Source organism: Vombatus ursinus, unplaced genomic scaffold (assembly GCF_900497805.2).
Source record: "Vombatus ursinus unplaced genomic scaffold, bare-nosed wombat genome assembly UNPS02009918.1, whole genome shotgun sequence".
Taxonomy (NCBI): domain Eukaryota; kingdom Metazoa; phylum Chordata; class Mammalia; order Diprotodontia; family Vombatidae; genus Vombatus; species Vombatus ursinus.
The window spans coordinates 3,539,373-3,559,698 of NW_020949696.1; the positions used below are offsets into that span (position 1 = coordinate 3,539,373).

Here is a 20,326-nt window from a genome sequence, read left to right on the forward strand (position 1 = left end):
ATGGTTGGACTTGAACTTTGGTGGTTGAATAGACAATACACTGGAGTGGGGAGAGACTTGCGGCAGGAAGGCCCACCAGCAGGCTATTGTAGTAATCCAGGTGGAAGATGATTAGGGTTTCACCAGGGTGGTAGCAGTGTCAGAGGATCAAAGGGGGCACTCTCCAGAGATGTTATAAAGGTGAAATTGACTGGTCTAGGCAGAAGATGGAATATGGAGATTAAAAGAATAGTGAAGCACCAAGGATGACACCTAGGTTTTGAGCCTGAGGGGCTGGGAGGATGACAGTGCCCTCAAAAGTAATAGGGAAGGAAAAAACAAAGTAATAGGGAAGGTAGTAGGGAGGGAGGGTCTGAGGGGAAAGATAATGAATTCATTTTTGGACCTGTGGAGCTTTAGATGTCTATCAGATCAAGATGTCTAATATGCAGGCAGAGACATGAAACCAAAAGACCAGAGAAAGAATTTGTTGTGCAGTTGTGTCCAAATCTTCATGACCCCATTTGGGGTTTTCTTGGCAAAGATACTGAAGTAGTTTGCCATTTCCTTCTCCAGCTCATTGTACAGATGAGGACCTGAGGCAAACTGGTTAAATGAGAAGTGTCTGGGGCCAGATTTGAACTCAGGAAGATGAATCCTCCTGATTCCAGGCTCCTGTCCTATCCACTGTACTACCTAGCTGCCCTAGAGAAAGAATAGGGCTGGAAAAAAAGAACTGAGAATCATTTACATAGACATAAGTGATTCCACAGAAGCTGATGGGATCTCCAAGGTGGAAATAATTCTATAGGAGAAGAGAAGAGGGCCCAGGATAAAATAACACAGAGGAATAAGAGAAGAGGATATGCCTGAGCTAGGGAAAATTTTAGAGGAGGCAAGGAGAAATGTGAAAGAGGAGGAGAAGGAAGACTGGGCAGAAAGACTTGAACAACCCTGGCTTACTTGGTATTGCTCCCAGAAGACACTACTGGCTTTCTCCACCCCCCTACTGGCTTTCTTCAAGTCTTAGCTCAAAACCCACTTTTCACAGGGAGTTTTTTCCTGGTCTCCCAATTGAGATACTCATGCCTTTCTAACAGTCAACACAAGCATTTATTAATTGACTTATCAATTAATGCCAAGTGCCAAGAACAGTGCTGGGCCACAAAGAAGAGCAAAAAATGCTGCCTCTGCCCTCAAAGGAAGCACACATTATAATGGGGGAGGCAACATGTAAATAACTAGCCACAAACAAGGTGTGTGTATGTGTATATATACGCATATACATAGAGAGAGAGAGCAGGGAGGGTAATCTCATTGACTCTGGGTAAGGACATTATTATTTATAAATAAGAGAAATACAGAACAGAAGGGAAGTAATCCCATATGCACATCATTGTTTTCATATTGTCTTCCCCCATTGGAAAGTGAGCTCCTTAGGTCAGGAACAGTGTTTTTGCCTTTCTGTGTATCCTGAGTCACTCAAACATGGCCTAGCACTTAATAAATCTTTTTGATTGAATAACTGAACAGATTAGACAAAAATAAATAAGGCTGTGTAACCAAAGAAGTTAAGCAGAAGGGAAAGAACTCGAGTTCTGAAGGAGAAGAATAAGTCAGCTACCTTTCAAGGTGTTAACCAGGAGGTGGTACAAGAGATAAGATGCTAAAATATGAAAGGAGCTAAACAGGTGGGAAGGCTCTAGAAAGAAGATTCTAACCAGACCAAAGTTCTCCAGGGGAATTAGCTAGAGGAAATGCTAGCAAAAAAAATTAAGAGTTAAGGATCCCGCTTTTTAGTCCTATGCAGGCAGCTGGGGGCACAGAGGAATCAGGAAGACCTGAGTTCAAATGTGGCTTCAGACACTGACTATGTGAGTCTGGGCAAGTTTCTTCACCTCTCCCTGCCCTTGTTTCCTCAACTGTAAAATAGGGACCATAACAGGACCTACCTCACAAGGTTGTTGTGAGGATCAAATTCAATCACATTTGTAAAGCACCTGGTACAGAGCCTGGCACACTGCTTATTCTCTTCCCTCCCTTTCCTTTCCCTGCCAGCTTCTTTGGGAGAAAGTTGTAGAAGAAGGAGAAGGAACAAGCTGCATAAGAAAGAAACTGTGAAAGAGATCTGAAGGAGTTTGTAGGGGAAAAAAGCCAGAGAGAATTTGGGGAGGAGAAATTTGGGAGAATGTAAGGAGAAGATGAAGGACACTAATCTTAGCCGAAATTTCAGTCTGAAGGAAGAAAATTATTGGAAAATATTGCTAGAAGAACTGAAGAAAAAAGAAAAGGAAAAGCAAGATAAAGCAAGTAAGAAAAAGTAAATAAAACAAATAAGTTGGAGGTAACAAATTATCCTTGAAAACAGAAAAAAATGGGGCAGCTAGGTGGCACAGTGGATACAGCTCCAGCCTTGGAATCAGGAGGACCTGAGTTCAAATCCGGCCTCAGACATTGGACACTTACTAGCTGTGTGACCCTGGGCAAGTCACTTAACCCCGACTGCTTTGCCCCTCAAAAAAAAATTAAAAAAAAAAAGAAAAAAAAAATAGAAAAAAATACAATTAAAAAAAAATTAATTCTGATCAACACAATAATTAAGCATGATTCCAGAGAACCAATGAAATATGCTGTACCCATTCTTCCTGACAAGGTACAAAATAAGACATTTTTTGGACATAGCCAATGCAGGAACTGATTTTGCTTGACTCTCCATATTTGTTACAAGATTTGTGTTTGATTTTCTGTCTTTTTAATGGGGAGAGATGAAATACCTTTGTTAACTGAACATTTCAAGCTAAATTAAAAGAAAAAAACATGGAATGTCAGAGCTGAGAGGGCCTTTCTTTTATTATTTTATATACATATTATATACGTATATCTCAGATATAATATAATGGGCAGCTAGGTGGCACAGTAGGTAACAGTGCTGAGCCTAGAGTCAGGACGACTTATCTTTCTGAATTTAAATCTGGACTCAGACAGACATTTATTAGCTATGTGCTCCTGGGCAAGTCACTTAATCCTGTTTACCTCAGTCTCCTTATCTGTAAAATGAATTGAGGAAAGAAATGGCAAACCCATCCAGTATCTCTGCCAAGAAAAGTCCAAATGCGATCACGAAGAATTAAACAGGAGTGAAAACTAAAACAACAAAAATAATGTAATTTTTGTATCTCTATGTAGCTATAAACATTAGGGTTTACAGTTATATGGCTGTAAACAAAATAGCATTTGTATATGCTATTATGATATATAATTCTAAGATATATATAATATTATAAATGCTATGGGGAAGGGTGGAGGGGCAGAGAGGTAGAACATAATTCACAGTGGATAAAGAGGTGTTGTTGAAGCCAAGAAGCCCTGTCGTTTCCAATCCTGTCTGTCTCTCACACTGTCTATGGAACCTCAGGCAAGTCAGATAGCCTCTCAGTGCTCTAGGTAACTCTCTAAAACTGTAAGTTGCAGAGAAGGTGAGTACCTGCACTGGTAGTTTCCTCATCCATAAGTTCCCTATACCAAAAAAATCATAGGCCCAGGGTATGTCTCTATCTAACACAATAACCCTGTGAGGCAGGTGTTATTATCCTCATTTTTACAAAGAAATTGAAACTAATGTCACAGAACTAGTGAGTGTCTAAGCCATATCTGAACAAGTCCAGTATTCTTATCTACTATGCTACCAGAGAATGTCAGAGCTGAGAGGGCCCTTAGAACACAGGATGTCAGAGCTGGGAAGGCCCTTAGAACACAGAATGTCAGAACTGGAAGGGCCCTTAGGACCTGGATGTCAGAGCTAGGAGGGCCCTTAGAATTTAAAATGTGTCAGGAAATTGTGGCACAGAGAAAAAAAGCAAGCATATAGAATGTCAGAGCTGAAAGGAACCTCAAAGAAGCCACCTCCTACAACTCTGCTGAGGTGGAGGTAGTGGGAAGAGATACACAGGTGTGGAACACTACATATAATGTCAGATTTTGCTAATGTTGGAAAAAAATATATATCATGTCCAAGCTAGGACTAATTCTAGTCTAGTTCCCAACTTTTCAAATCCACTTAGAGGACTTTGACAATATGCTGCCTCTTGCTTTATTTAATTGTGAATAACACAGCTGCCTAAATTTCCTAATGTGAATAAACTAAGAATGAGAAGGATGTGATATTAGGATTTCTGTTGGCAATAAAACCCTATTCTTTTTCTTCTAAAAGCATATATTTTTAAAAGCTCATTAATTATTCCAAAAGACTCATGATGGAAAATGCTATCCACATCCAGAGAAAGAACTATGGAGTGTGAATGCAGATCGAAGCGTGCTATTTTCACTTTTTCACATTTTTTTCTTGTTTTTTCTTTCTCACAGTTTTCCCCTTTTGTTCTGATTCTTCTTTCACAACATGACTAATGTGGAAATATATTTAATATGATTGAACATGTATAACCCATATCAGATTACTTGCTGTCTTGGGGAGAGGGTGGGGAGGAGGGAGAAAAATTTGGAAATCACAATCTTATAAGTGAATGTTGAAAACTATCTTTACATGTATTAGGGAAAAAAATAAAATATGGTTAAGTGTATGTGTGTGGAGGGAAAGCCCATTAACTTCTTCAGCATGATTCTCATTTTCTCTCAGGACCAACACTCCTTCCAGAAATTACAATGGAATTCCCCAGAGACACAAATATGACAGGCACAGTTGTTCGGTAGCATCTGTGACACAAAGCAAAGGACACCTGTGTACCTCTGCCCTGCAATACCTTATAGTGGGGGCTGTGCTTAGAGTTGTGGGGCTTTCTCTACCAGCACTACTTTCACTAAACTGGAGGAATTAAGTTAAAATGATCAAGAGTGACAATGAAATAGAGAAGTCAGGGGGCTCCCTGAAGAAAATGAGGAGGGCAGAGGTTGGACAGATTTACATCTATGACTTTCTCCACAACTGCCTGGTGAAATGGATAGTGAAAGTGTTATTCATTTTTTATAAACAAGGAAACAGGCCCAGAAAACTTAAGCAACTTGCTCATAGTCACATAGCTCTTAAATATCAAGAATTCAAACCTAAGTCTTTCATGATTTAAATTTTGCTCCTCCTTCCACTACACCATGGTGCCTATGGAATTAAAAAAAAAAAAAAAAAAGCCTAGAGCCTACCAATCAAAAGGCCTGGTTTCAAAACTAGCTCTGATACTTACTAGGTGAATGACCCCGAGAACATCATTTCATTTCTTCTTCTTTTTTTTTTTTTGGCAATGGGGTTAAGTGACTTGCCAAAAGTCACACAGCTAGTTAAGTGTCAAGTGTTTGGTCCAAGGCCGGATTTGAACTCAGGTCCTCCTGACTTCAGGGCCGGTGCTCTATCCACTGCGCCACCTGGCTATCCCCATTTCACTTCCTAAGTCTTCTATTTCCCTCTCTATAAATTGAAATAAGTGAACTAGATGATTTCTATAATCCCTCCTCTCCCATATTCTGTGATTCTGTGTCCAAGACCCTGGAATACAGCAAGACAAGGTGGACACATAAGGCCCTTCCACTTAGAAGTATCAAAATTAAGGTAAAGACACCTTTCCTCCTCTGAACTTCAATATTCTTATTCCAAAAATGGGGATCAACTCCTCAAACTGTTTAGAAGAACAGAGCTACCAACATATGAGGTAGCTGGTGGTATAGTGGATAGAGCTCCAGGACTAGTATCAGGAAGACCTGAGTTTAAATCTAGCCTCAGACACCTACTAGCTGTGTGAGCCTAGGCAAGTCACTTAACCCCTGTTTGTCTCAGTTTCCCTAATTGTAAAAATGAGGCAATAATAGTTTCTACCTGCCAGGGTCATTGTGAGGATCAAATGAGATAATATTTGTAAAGTACTCAGCACAGGTGTCTGGCACATAGTAGGCACTGGATAAGTGCTCGTTTCTTTCCCCATCCCACTATGGGTTTAACTATCATTTCTGTCTCCTCCCTCTTCTGTGCAGATGATTCCCAGATCTACATATCTAATCCTCAGCTCTCTCTTGAGCTCCAGTCTCATACACAAACTACCTATTAGGCATCTACAAACTGGATATTTGATACGTACCTCAAACTTAATAGTCCAAAACAGATTTTCTCCCCAGATTCATCCCTCTTTCAAACTTTCCATTACTGTTAAAGGCACCACCATGCTTCCAGTCACAGGGTGTACAATTTCTATGTCTTCCTTTACTCCTCATCCTCACTCACTCCATATATCCAATCAGTTACCAAATCTTGTTTCTATTCCCACAACAAATCTCCCTTTTTCCCCCCGCTTACACGGGCACAACCCTAGTGCAGGTTCTCATCACCTCTCACCTGAACCAATTAACCATATAACCTTCTAACTTGCTTCAAGCCTCTCCCCACTTCAATGCAAGCAAAGGTCCGTCCACTTAACCACCACCACCACCACTAATAAACTCCAATATCATTGGCGGATATGACAGAAAAGGAAAATGACAAATGTTGGAGGGGATGTGGGAAAATTGAGACATTAATGCATAGTCAATGGAACTGTGAACTGATACAATCATTCTAGAGAGCCACTTAAACGATGTCCAAAGGGCTATAAAACCCACGCATCTCCTTAGACCCAGCAATACCGCTACTAGGTCTGTATCCCAAAGAGGTAAAAAATAAAAAGGAAAAGGACCTATATGAATACAAATACTTATAGCAGCTCTTTTAGTGGTGGCAAAAAATGGGAAATTCAGGCAATACTCATCAATTAGGAAATGGCTGAACAAGTTGTGGTATATGATTGGGACGGAATACTACTGTACTATAAGAAATCACAAGCAGCTCAGAAAGATCTGGAAAGACTTATATGAACTGATGAAAAGTGAAATGAGCAGAACCAGGAGAAGTAACAGCAATATTGTAACATGATCAACAGTGAATGACTTAGCTTTTCTCAGCAATACAATGATCCAAAATGATTCCGAAGGATTTATGAATGTTAAAAATTGTTTCACAAGTCAACAGCTTGCTAAAGGAGACCCAAAAAAATACTGAAGAAAATAACACCTTAAAAAATAGCGTAACCCAAATGGCAAAAGAGGTCCAAAAAGCCAATGAGGAGAAGAATGCCCTAAAAAGCAAAATTGGCCAAATGGAAAAGGAAGTCCAAAAGTTCACTAAAGAAAATACTTCCTTAAAAATTAGAATAGAGCAATTGGAAGCTAGTGACTTTATGAGAAATCAAAACACTGTAAAACAAATCCAAAAGAATGAAAAATTAGAAAACAATGTGAAATATCTCATTGGAAAAACAACTGACCTGGAAAATAGATCCAGAAGAATTTAAAAATTATTGGACTATCTGAAAGCCATGATCAAAAAAAAGAGCCTAGACATCATCTTTCAAGAAATGATCAAGGAAAACCGCCCTGATATTTTAGAACCAGAGGGCAAAATAGAAATTGAAAGAATCCACCGGATCTCCTCCTAAAAGAGACCCCCAAAGGAAAACTCCTAGGAATATTGTAGCCAGATTCCAGAGTTCCAGGTCAAGGAGAAAATATTACAAGCAGCCAGAAAGAAACAATTCAAGTATTGAGGAAACACAATCAGGATAACACAAGATTTAGCTGCTTCTACATTAAGGGACCGCAGGGTATGGAATATAATATTCCAGAGGGCAAAGGAGATAGGATTACAACCAAGAATCACCTACCCAGCAAAACTGAATATAATCCTTCAGGGGGAAAAATGGTCATTCAGTGAAATAGAGGACTTTCAAGCATTCTTGAAGAAAAGACCAGAGTTGAATAGAAAATTTGATTTTCAAATACAAGACTCGAATGGAACATGAAGAGGTAAATAGGAAAGAGAAAATCATAAGAGACTTATTAAGGTTGAACTGTTTACATTCCTGCATGGAAAGATGATATTTGTGACTCATGAGACCTTTGTCAGTATGAGGGTAGTTGGAGGGGAAAAAATTATATGTACGTATATATAGATAGAGATATAGATAGATAGAGGGCACAGGGTGAGTTGAAAATGAAGGGGTCATATCTGGAGAATAAAATTAAGGGGTGAGAGAGGAATATACTAGGAGAAGGAGAAAGGGAGAGGTAGAACTGGGTAAATTATCCCACAAAAAAAAAAAAAAACAGAAAAGGCTCTTACAGTGGAGGGGAAACAGGGGAAGGTGAGAGGGAATGAGTGAATCTTATTCTCATAAGATTTGACTTAAGGAGGGAGTAACATACACACTCAATTGGGTGTGGAAATCTGTCTTACCCTACAGGAAAATAGGGGGGGAAGGGGACAAGAGAGTAGGGGAATGATAGAGAGGAGGGCAGATTGGGAAAGGGAGTAATCAGAAGCAAATACTTTTGAGGAGGGACAGGGTCAAAAGAAAGAATAGAATAAATGGGTAGGCGGGATAGGATTAAGGGAAATAGTGTTAGTTTTTCACAGCATGTCTACTATGGAAGTGTTTTGCATAACTGCACATATATAACCTATATTGAGTTGCTTGCCTTATCAATGAGGGTAGATGGGGAGGGAGGAAGGGAGAAAATTTGGAACCCAAAGTTTTAAAACACATGTTTAAAAAAAACGTTTTCACATGCAACTGGGAAATAAGAAATACAGGAAATGGGGTACAGAAATCCATCCTGCTCTACAGGAAAACTGAAGGGGAAGGGGATAAGAGAAGGGAGGAAGAGATAGAAGGGAAGGCAGACTAGGGGAAGAGGTATTTAGAATGCATGCTATCTTGGGGTGGAGGGAGGGGCAAGATGTTTTTTTTAAATAAAAAAAAAAAGAAGTACCAAAGTAAAATAATAGGAGAAAACAAAAATCACATTTTTCCCCTTGTAATTTTGGATGTCATATATTTGAGCTCAACTAAAGTAAAGTAGAATAGCTAAAATTCCAACTTGAACTTTTTTTTAACATCTGTGAAGAGAAATGAAGCTGTATCTCTGGGAACTGAGTTCCTTTTTGTTTCTTATACCAATTCAGCTTTAAAACCTGAACCTGCTCTTCTGGAGATTTTAATGTTTATTTTCTGAATAAAGATGTGGGGGTATAGAGGTAAGGTTAGGAAAGGTACAATTCAAATGGGGTGTATTTAGAAAATTCAGACCTATTATCAGATAAATCATTAGGCTTTTTCTTTACAGAAAATTGTGGGATAGGGAGCTTCATGGGGAAATTTCCAAATAAAGCTCACAAATTTACCAACAAAAAAAATTGTTTTATATGTAATTGGGGAAAAAATAAAATATTAAATATTTAAAAAAATAAACTCCAATATCCCTTTTACCTCCAGATCAACTATAAATTCCTATTTGCCACGTATAGCTCTTCACAACCTTGTCCTTTCCTTCCCTTACCAGCCTTCTTACAAATTATTCCCCTCCACAAACTCCATGGTCCAGTTGGTCTACTTGATCTTACATGTGATGCTCAACCTCCAGTCCCCATGCCTTTGCACTGGCTGTGCCCCATTCCTGCAATGCACTCCCCCTCCTCACCTCCACTTTTCAAATCCCTGATTTCCTTTAAGGGTCAGCTTCCAGATGCGGGAAAATTGGAACACTAATGTATTGTTGGTGGAATTGTGAAATAATCCAACCATTTTGGAAAGCAATTTGGAACTATGCCCAAAGGGCTAGAGAAATGTGTATACCCTTTGACCCAGTACTTCTGAGGCTGTTTCCCAAAGAGATCATAAAAATGGGAAAAGGACCCACATGTATAAAAATATGTATAGCAGCTCTTTTTATGGTGGCAAAGAATTGGAAATTGAGGGGATGTCCATCAACTGCTGAATGGCTGAACAAGTTGTGGTATATGAATGTAATGGAATACTATTGTGCTATAAGAAACGATGAGCAGGTGGACTTCAGAAAAACCTGGAAAGACTTATATGAACTGAAGCTGACTGAAGGAGCAGAACCAGGAGAATGCTGTACACAGTAACAGCCATGTTGTGCTATGACTAATTTTGATAGACTTAGCTCTTCTCAGCAATGTAAGGATCTAAGACATCTCCAAAGGTCTCAAGATGGAAAATGTTATCCACATCCAAAGAATGAACTATGGAGTTTGAATGCAGATCAAAGCATACTATTTGCTCTTTTTTTTTCTTCTGTTCTGTTTTGTTTCCTCTTTCTTGTGGTTCCTCCAATTGGTTCTAATTCTTCCTTACAACATGACTAATGTGAAAATATGTTTAACAGGAATGTATATGTATGTTTTATATCTATACACATACATGGTATTTTCTCCATCAGAAAGTTTGCTCTTTGAGGGCAAAGGGACTCTTTTATTTTCGTCTTTGTATTCTCAGCACCCAGAAAAGTGCCAAGCACATACTAAGAGTTTACTTAATAAATATTTTGTTTGTCAAACACTTGGGCAGTGGGATAATGAAAATATAAGGCAAAGGTACTGAGTCAATATAAGCTAGCTACAGAGAAGCAGCAGAGCATGGAAAAAAGAATGTGAAACTTGCCCTTGGAAGAGCTGGGGTTAAGTCTCAGCCCATCACCAGTATAGTCCCTGAGTAAGCTGAAGTAAGTCACACATCCCCTCTCAGAGCTTCAATTTCCTCATCCATCATATGGGGACAATAGCTCCTGTATCACCTACCTTTCTGGGGTATTCTTAAACAGCCCTCAACAAACATTGAAGCCTCACTCATAAGAAGTCTTAGAGACCATACAGTCCAACTCTTTCATTTTACAAGGTCACAAAGATGAAAAGATTTTCCTAGGATCACACCACGTTTTAGCAACACAACAGAGATATTAACCCAGGTCTTCTGACATGGTGCAGGGCAGAGTACTGTATGTATGTGGAGTCAGAGGGCTGGGATCAGATCCTTGCCCTGCTATGAATAACTCTGGGTAAGTTGCTGGGCCTCCTCTATAAAAAGAGAGGCCTGAGGTCAACAACCTGAGCGGTGAGAGTCTAAACCCAAAGCTCTTTCCATTATACCATGTGGCTTCTTCAGGCAGGAGCTATTTGCTGTAAGAGTAGAGATCTAAGCTACAGACCCCAGGCATCTGCACATCTGGGGGGGGGGGGGCGGCATTTCCCTGTGAGTGTCTATGGATGCTTCCTGGCCCTAGGGGTAACCTTAGGGAGATATTTTTTTTCTTCCTCCTCCCATTTTAGGAGCTGCAGCTTCCCAATTCCACAATTACTCCCCTCCATCTCTTCCCACCCCCCAGCCCTAACAACATCAGACCCTAAAGACAGCAATCATTGGCTCTAGCACATCTTCTCAGCCAATGAAAGGCCAGCTCAGAGACTGGGTCTGAATCAGTGGGAATTATGTGTGTCTCACAAGGATAATTTCGCACCAGAGAAGGGAGCCCCTGGCCCTCAGCTTGTTTCATCTACCTTCAACTTAATATTACTCTGGTCCTGGCCCCTGTGGTCTACCAGAGTGCCTAATAAAGTAACACATTTATACATATTTAAGGTTTATAGATGTACACACACATATAAAATAGATCTGTATCACATAGATTTAAGGCTATCTTCACAATTATCCAGCAAGGTAGTTCAGGAAAGTGTAAGTATTCTTATTTTATTAGATAAGTAAACAAGACAGAGATCTAAGGTTGAAATGATTTGCCCATGAGTACCCATGTCTAGTAAGCGAGTCAGGATTCTACTCTACCAGGAGGCTAAAAGTTCGTTGAAATTAATTGAGATTTATTTCCCCCATTTGCTGTTGTGACTCCTGAAGGTTTAAGGATTAGAATACTTAAAGAACATTTGATATTTTAGAATCCCTCAGAAGCTGCCAAATATTAGTGATCCTTTTAAAATCTATATATGTCTTCTTTCTCCCCAGTTTTAAACTTTTTTGCACACCCCATGCTGGCCAGCCTAGCTCAGTGCAGTAGTTGAATACATGTTAATTGACTAAATGCTTGATTCCCTCATCTAAGCCTCTGATCCTGTTGCTGGCCTCTCCCCTCCCTCCCTATTTTCCCCAACTTTTCCCTCCTCTCCCTCAATCCTCATCACCCTTCAGGGACCAAGCCCAAGCCTCTTACCTCCTCCCAGCAGCATTCCTTGACCTTTGGAGGTGCCACTGACCTCGCTCATTCCTGCACTTGGATTTTTCCTAGCACAGTTACCTGTTTCCTGCATGTTATTTCCCCAAATAGAACTATGTTATTAGAGGGTAGGGACTATGTCTTCTTAACTTTCATAGTCTCTTCCTAAATACTCCAGCACAGCACTTTTCACATAGGAGGAAAGCAATAAATGCTTTTTATAATATTATAACAGCAGCTTAAATTTCTAAAACGCTTTAAAAGTTGATAGAAACCACTTTCTCCTTCTCTGTGACATTGGTAGTAAAAAGATTGTTATCCTATTTTACAGAAGAGGAAACAGAGGCTCAAAAAGGATAAGTGATTTGTACAGCAAATGTTGAAGCCAGACTCTTAATACAGGTCTCCTGACTCTGATGTCCAGGTCTCTTTCCACTATATACAATGTAAATGAATGAACAATACAACAGGCTCCCTTCTACCTGACTCCAGTGGGAGGAACTGAAAGTGAGTATGGGGATAAGGATAATGACCAAAAGGATAGCGGGGCCAGGAGGCAGGACACTCTTCACAAAAAAATTTAAAAAATTTTTAAAAAAATATTCCTCCCATCAGACTTCTCAGTGAGTCACAGTAGAAAGAGCAGTAGAATGGTGATCAGGAGCCCTGAACCAATAATCCCAGATGCTACTGACTCCCTGTGTGGCCTCCGGCAAGTCCGTTCCCCTCTCTGGGCCTCAGTTTCCCCAGCTGGAAAATGAGGGGATTTTCTATGACCACATAGAACAATATAATGACTCGGATGCATCTGGAGAGCCTACCTGCCAATTTCAAACATCTACTTCCACAATCTATCTGTCAAGAAAACAAATCACTGAGTGTAAAATGTAGTTCCTAGAGCTAAAAGCAAAATGATCGCTACCTGTTTGTTGAGCCTTCCTTTGTCTTCAGTCTTCACATCTGTAGACTCATTAAAAATCCGAAGACATTCTTCCATGGGGTCTGAATCGTAATCTAATTCCTTCTCTAGGACAGAATAGTCAATGTCATCGGAGGCCTCAGAAGATGAGGAGGAAGAGGTAGCAATCTGGGCACCCCGGAGACGCTTTGGTCCCTTGCTCTCATTCGGGAGGCTACAGCTACCATCATCTGAGTCTGAGTCTGAGCTTAGACTTGGAAGGGTGGCAGGAAGAACTGGGGATGTCCCTTCCCCTTCATCCCCACTCTCATCTCCAAAGAGGTCAATATGGCTCAATGTCCTCTTCTTAGGCTTTGGAGACCCCTGGGAAGTGCCTTCATCTAGAGAGAGGGACTTCTTGTCTTTCAGCTTACCTGAGGAGAAGGATTTGCTTCCTTTCTTGTCTTTCAGCTTATTGCTACTGGATATGTTTTTCCCATTGGGAGGATCTGCTGGCTTCACCTTGGACTCCTTCTTATGGCTCCCCAGCTTCCCCATGCTAGGTCTCTTACTAAGGCCATCATTCTTCCTTTTCCCTGAGCTGGCCACTAACATGGCAGATGAGAACTTCTCTTTCCTGGCCACCTCTTGCTTTTCTAACTTGGATTTCTCCATCTTACTTATGTGTCCATCACTTTTGACCTTAGTGAGTTTCTTCTCTCTATGATTTTTCTCCCCTAATTTCCCTTTTGCTTTGTCCTTATTCTTCCCTTTGTCTTTCTCAGATGATTTGCTTTTTTCTCTCTGATTCTCCACCTCCTGATGGCCTGAGCTCTTCTGGTCATGTGATTTTCTCTTCTGGACTCGGTGGTCCTTCAGGCTGCCCTTACACTTTAGGTCCCCTTCTGCCACTTTCTCTCTCCCTTCTGAAGAGTGTTTGTTTCCTTTTCCACTTTTCTCTGGTGGGGGTTTTCCAATGGGACTCTGCCGCCGCTGGATATCCCCCATGTCATATTGCACAGCAATCTCCTTCGTCTCCCTTGAACTACTTTCCTCAGATTCCAGAGGCTTTCCCTTGCCAGGGGAGGACCCACCGCTGGACTGACTCTCTGAATTGGTTCTGGCTTTTGTGGGGCTGGCAGGACTCGGCTGGTTCTCTGAGCCGGGGTCTTCATCTTCTGAGTCAGAAAATCTGGCATCTGTTTCATAATTGCTAAAAACATCACAATGCTTCTTGAGCGAAGGAGTATAGGACTCATCTTGGTTTGAGTCCCTTCTCCTTTTGACCCCTTTCTGGTCCTTTGGACTGCCCTTATTTAAAAGCCTGGCTGAATAATTTGAAAGGGGATCATATTCCAAATCTGTCGACGGCTTAGAATTGTCAATCACGTATTTGCTGTTGGGAACAGCACGGCTATACTTTTTGGGCTGGATCACAGACTTTGGAACATATTCCAGAGAGTTACCTTTAGCCTTGGATTTCTCCAAAGAATCCAAAGTATACTTGTTACATTTATTAGCAGCAGCCAAGGGGGTAGGGTTATAGTCTGTGTTGTTATTTAACAGATTGTAGCTACCTGGATTATATTCTAAGGATGTGGCAAAGGAGTCTGGGTTGGGCACCCCAGCTCCAGTGGGGCTTTGTGAAACAAGTGAGGTCTCTGTGGCGCCATACTCCTTGGTTGTCTCTAGCAGCTCCTTGTATTTCTTTTCCTCTTGTTCCACTTCATTCCGGACAGCCTCAATGGCCTGGTTGACTAACTCCAGCTCCAAGATGCCAGAGCTGGGTTCTGGGACATCCCCCAGGGAGCCATGTTCAGTCCCAACCGAAGGCTTCGGAAGGTCAGGGTTATATGGGTCATAGCCAAGCTCTGAAATGAAAGGGGGAGGGGGGAAACAATAAATACCCATGTCTTTATAGACTATAAAAAATGTATACTTTTGATTCCGTTGCTATAACTATTAAAATTATGAGAACTATTAAGAGGAAGAAAACCTTAAGAAATGATGGCATGGATAGTCTTAAGAGAAACTTAGAAGAACTGAACTGATACAAAGTGAAGTGAACAGAATTAGAATAATTTGCACAATGACAACATTACAGAAAAGAACAAATTTGAAAGACTTTAGAATTTTGACTAATGCAATGATCAACTAGTAGTCCAGAGAACTGAAAACGAAGTATGCCACCTACCTCCTGACAGAGAGGTAACGGACTTAAATGTCAGAATGATATATGTATTTTTGGACTTGGCAATGTGGGAATTCACTTTGCTGTACTGTGCCAAGTTTGTTATGAAAGTTTTATTTCTTGGTGTTTTTTTTTGGAGAGGGGGCAGTGAGAAAAGAGAATAATTTAAAATAATTTTTTAAATGTTAAGGAATAAAAGATCTAAATGTACAAAGGCATTCATAGCAGCTTTACTTGCACTAGCAAATAAAGAGATTAAATTGTACATATCAATATAATGCAATAATGTGCCATAAGAGATGGTAAATATGAAGAATACAAATATGGAAAAGATTTAAATGAAATAACAGAGTGAAGAAAGAAAAAAAGGACATTTCACTATGACTAAAATAAAAAATACAAGAAATAAAAAAAAATACAAGAAAAAATCAAAAGGAAAAATAAACAGGAGGATTGTATTATTCTTTTGCTCTGGTTAACAAACACATTTAAGAAATTGTAATAATTTGCAGTTTATGATTTCTTTACAGGATTTTTGTACCCTGTGTATTTGAATGATTTTATTGAAGGGTACCAAGTTGAGAATAAAATATTACCAATAAACTAAAACATACACTTCTTTAAAAATTCCAATCTAACAGACTGTAGTTCAATAAAGTGAATAACATTCAGATGTTACCAAATGTGTTCAAAAGAGTCAATTTCCCAGCAACCTCTTATTAGAAAGTTCAAAGACCAAGAAATAAGCAACAAAGGCTTCTGAGGAACAAAAATGGATTTTATAAAATTCACAAAGCTTATTAATAGACATGCCTTCACTCAGAGCCTAGTGACTTGTTTTCAACACAATTCAAACACACCTGATTATCTGTTCTCCCAGTCCACAGAAAACAAGTTGTTCATTTCAAAGTGGGGAGGGAAGCTATGATACAGTGCTAGAGGCTGATAAACTAGCAAAGAGAACTGAAGGTGACAAGCAGAACACCTGAATTCAAATAGCTTAACAGTCTAGCGTCCTTGAATACAGGGGTAAATAGCCCCCATACACGTCTTCTGGTGCTATTAATAAGACGTTATTAAAGCCCAACACATTAACAAGACTTTCAAAAAGATAACTCGGTATTCCCAACAAAAGACTCGTAGGTTCACAGATTCTGACCAAGAAAGGCCCTCAAGTGCATCTAGATGAGGTCAAGAAAGATGGCAGAACTGGAATAAGCACCCAGGTCCTCCCTCTGACTTGAATCCAGTGTTCTTTCCATGACTCCACGAAGTTGCCAAAGTTATATCACATTTATGTCTTCCATATGAAAAAGCACTGAAGTGGGCAGGTCAGCCCTTACAGGTCAGTTTTGGTTATCTGAATTCTTCACTTCAGTGAAGTACTCCCTTCTCTGATGCTGTCTGATAACTGAAGTGCCCCACAGATTCAAATTACAACTGGGATCCAAATCAAAGATCAGTCAATGCAGGGACCTGGGTGCATCTTCCCTGCCTACTTCATTCCACTTAACTGCCGCCTGGAACACGAAGAACGTGTACTATTGTTAATCAGTGCAAGAAGAGGGCATGAGGACAGCCTGGGCTAGGAGCCCCTTGGTCAAGATTCATGTTCTGATTCTAGAATCTGCATTATAAGCATTCCAGGGGGAAAAAAGGAAAAAAGGATGCTTGCTCTTCTATGAAGCTGAGTTCACAGTGGAAAAGAGAAAAGAAATAGCAGAACAGTAAAGGGGCAATACCTTCAAAAGGTAATAAACAATTTCCATCCACTGGTTTTTGGTCTGTGTTTGAATCCTATTTTGGTCTCATTCAAAATAAAGCAAATCAACTGAGGCACAGGACATTTTCTGTGATTTTCATAATCTTCCACTAAAGTCCACCTCAGTTCCTTATTGTGGCATGGAAGGGACTACAGGTTTTCAAAGGTTATGCCTCACAAGCACTGATCAATCCTAAGAATCCAGAAAGGCTTTGCATACAGGCCCACTAAAAAACTGTGTCTGTTGTCCAAGGACAACCCAGCTATGCCTTCTAAAGGGGCCGAAATTTTGAAATTTTTTGGTGGTGTTTTAACAGGAGCTATGATTTCATCTGTGCAAGAAATCTGGTAAGGAACTTCCCCTACCAATGCACCTCAGCATTTTCTTGGCAACAGAGACATTAAGTGATTTGTCCAGGGTGACAAAGCCATAGTGTATCAAAGGCAGTTTTGAACCTGACTGCAAAGCCAGCTCTCTAACCATTACACCAGGCTGACTCTTTTTTAAATCTTACTAGTACTAAAACAGGATCTATTTCTCTAGATCATAGGCTGTGTTTGTCTCTCTGTATTTTCAGCTAAACTGAGAAAAAGTGGAGGATCAAAGAAGCCAGAGAATTACTGCTCAGGATGATGGAGGCAATGACAAGAAAAGGCAAAGCTGTTCAACTCTTATTTTTTACATTTTCTCTACAAAGGAAAAGGATATTGGGCTGGAAAGGACAGAACAAAAACTGCTAAAAGGGAAACAAGAAAAGTAAGGTGCTGACAGCACCTGGTGCTACTGCTGAGTCCAAGATACCACGCCCATATTAACTACACAACTAGATGTGAAGAGAACTGGTAGATGTGACTACTGAGCCACCATCAGGGATCTCTGCAAGATCATGAAGAAATGGGGAAGTATCTTAAGACTGGAAAAGGGCAAATACTGTCTTAATGTTCAAAAAAGTAAGTGAAAGGAATGTGCAAACCAGAGGCCATTAAATTTTACTTCAAATACTGGCAAACTAGGAGGCAGCTAGGTGGCGCAGTGGATAGAGCACCGGGTCCTGGAGTCAGAAGGACCTGAGTTCAAATCCAGCATCAGGCACATAACACTTACTAGCTGTGTGACCCTGGGCAAGTCACTTAACCCCATTGCCTAGCCAAAAAACAAAAAAAACAAAAACAAAAAAAATTACTGGCAAAATTTCAGCTCTTGTTATTAAAGGGATGGTTTGTAAACATCTAGGAAAAAGCAGCAGTGACCACAAAGGGCCAACCAGTGTAGATTCATCAAGAACAGATTATGGGGGCAGCCAGGTGGTACAGTGGATAGAGTATCAGCCCTGGAGTCAGGAGGACCTGAGCTCAAAGCCAGTCTGAGACCAGACACTTGACACTTACTAGCTGTGTGACCCTGGGCAAGTCACTTAACCCCAATTGTCTCGCAAAAAAAAAAAAAAAGAAAAAAGAAAAAAGAAAAGAAAAAAGAAAGAAAGAACAGATTTATGCCAGACTGACCTAATAATGGTTCAGGGGAATACTTTGTAGATAAGAGTTGAACTAGATTTTAGCAAAACATTTGACAAAGTACCTCATGCTTTTCTTGTAAAAAAAGATGAAGAGATAATGGGCTAGAGACCACAGGTAGAATCATTAACTATCTGAAAAGCCAGATCCAAAGAACAATCATTAATAGTTTAATGTCAATTTGGAAAAAGTCTCTAATGGGTCTGTGCTAGGCTCTATGCTATTGGGCATTTTTTATCAATGACAGATGGAATGCTTATTAAATTTGAAGATGACACAAAGCTAAGAGAAATAGCTAACACACAGATGACAAAATCAAAATCCAAAGAAATTCTGACAGACCAGAATGTTGAGACAAATCTAGTAAGATTAGAACAGATACTACATATCAATTATTCCAACCCTCTCATTTTATGATAAGGTGCCTGAAAACCAGAGCCATTAAATGATTTGTCTAAGGTCATCCACATAGTAACTGGCACAAGTGGAATCTGAGGCTAGATCCACTCCTTTAAGTCCAGTGCTCCTCAGGGGTGCTTCTCCCTGAAGCTGAGTATACGTGTGGAGATGGAGATAGAGTGGGGTGGGGTGGGGGCTGTGGGAGAGTGAAGAGATAAAAGCAGTTCACAGAAGGACAGGAAGTGAGTCAAGGTCTAGACGAGATTCCCCTTCCTGCAAGTCTTCAAGTAAGGCCTAGATAACCACTTGTTAGGTATATTGTTGAAATGAATTCTTTTCGTTCAAGTACGTGTTGAACTAGATAGCTTTCTGATTAATGTAATGATAAATCAACAAGTCCAGAGGACAGAAGAGGAAGCATGCTATCCACTTCCTGCCAGAGAGGTGATGGACTTAAAATCCAGAATGAGACCTGCATTTTTTGGACATGGCAATATGGTAATTTACTTTGCTGAACTATGCAAGTTTGTTGTGAGAGTTTTATTTTCTTGTTTTAAGTGTTCTGGTGAAGTGAGGGACAACTGGGAAGAGATTCTAACTCTGAGATTCTTTGAAGATGGAAATTCTTACATTTGGATTAAAAAAAATCAACTTCACAAATACAAGATGAGGAAGACATGGTTTGATAGTAATTCATCTGAAAAAGAAGAACTCAGGGTTCTAGTGGATTCTAAGTTCAATGAATCAACAGAATGTCATGGCAACCTAAAAAACCCTCATAATCTCAGACTGTAGAAGCTTAGTGTTCAGAGTAAAGGAGGAGAGAGTCCACAACTGGACTACTATATTCAATTCTGAATATCAATTAAAAATATATATATACTGGGCACTGTGCTAAGCACTGAGGAAACAAAGAACAGTCTCTATCCTCAAGAAACTTATAGTCTACTAGGGAGAAATATACAGTTACGAAAATAAAAATAAATACAAGGTAATTTGGGGGTGGGGAGAGAGAACTAACAAGGTGAGGGAGAAGGTACAAGGTGGTACTTGAGTTGAGCCTGGAAGAGAGCTAGGAAAGTCTCAAGGAGTCAAAGTAGGAAAGGAGAACCATTCAATACACGGGGTGCAGACTGTACAAAAGCACAGACATAGACTGTCATGTATGGGAAAAAGCAAGTTAATTTAACTAGAGCATAGAGTATACTAATGAGAGCAATGTGTAATCTGTCCAGAAAGACAGTCAAAAGTCACCAAGTATTTACTAGTGCTTACCATGTGCCAGGCACCCGTATTAAGCATTAGGGATACAAAGAAAGGAAAGAGATAGTCCCTGCTCCCAAGGAGCTCACAATCTAATGGGGAAACAACATGCAAATAACTATATACAAACAAGAAAAGCTGGATAAATTAGAGATATTCAGTAGAGGGAAGGCACTTGCAGCATTAAGGGGGATTGAGAAAGGCTTCTTATAAAAGGTGGGATTTCAGTGGGGACTTGAAGGCAGGAGGCAAAGATGAGAAGGGAGAC

At 40.1% G+C, this 20,326-nt stretch overlaps 1 protein-coding gene across 5 annotated transcripts in view; it reads right to left on the bottom strand.

Annotated features, from left to right (window-relative positions):
• REXO1 (RNA exonuclease 1 homolog) overlaps window positions 1-20,326 on the bottom strand; it is a 118,917-nt gene that overhangs the window by 57,245 nt on the left and 41,346 nt on the right. For 4 of the 5 annotated variants that reach the window (XR_003568342.1, XM_027853079.1, XM_027853076.1 and 1 more), the window contains exon 2: window positions 12,953-14,799. Coding sequence is in view for 4 of the 5 variants with exons in the window: in XM_027853079.1 (XP_027708880.1) it covers window positions 12,953-14,799 (1,847 nt within the window). In the remaining variant the exon portion in view is untranslated. The remainder of the gene's footprint in view (window positions 1-12,952; window positions 14,800-20,326) is intronic. The other variant, XM_027853078.1, reaches the window with a different exon arrangement.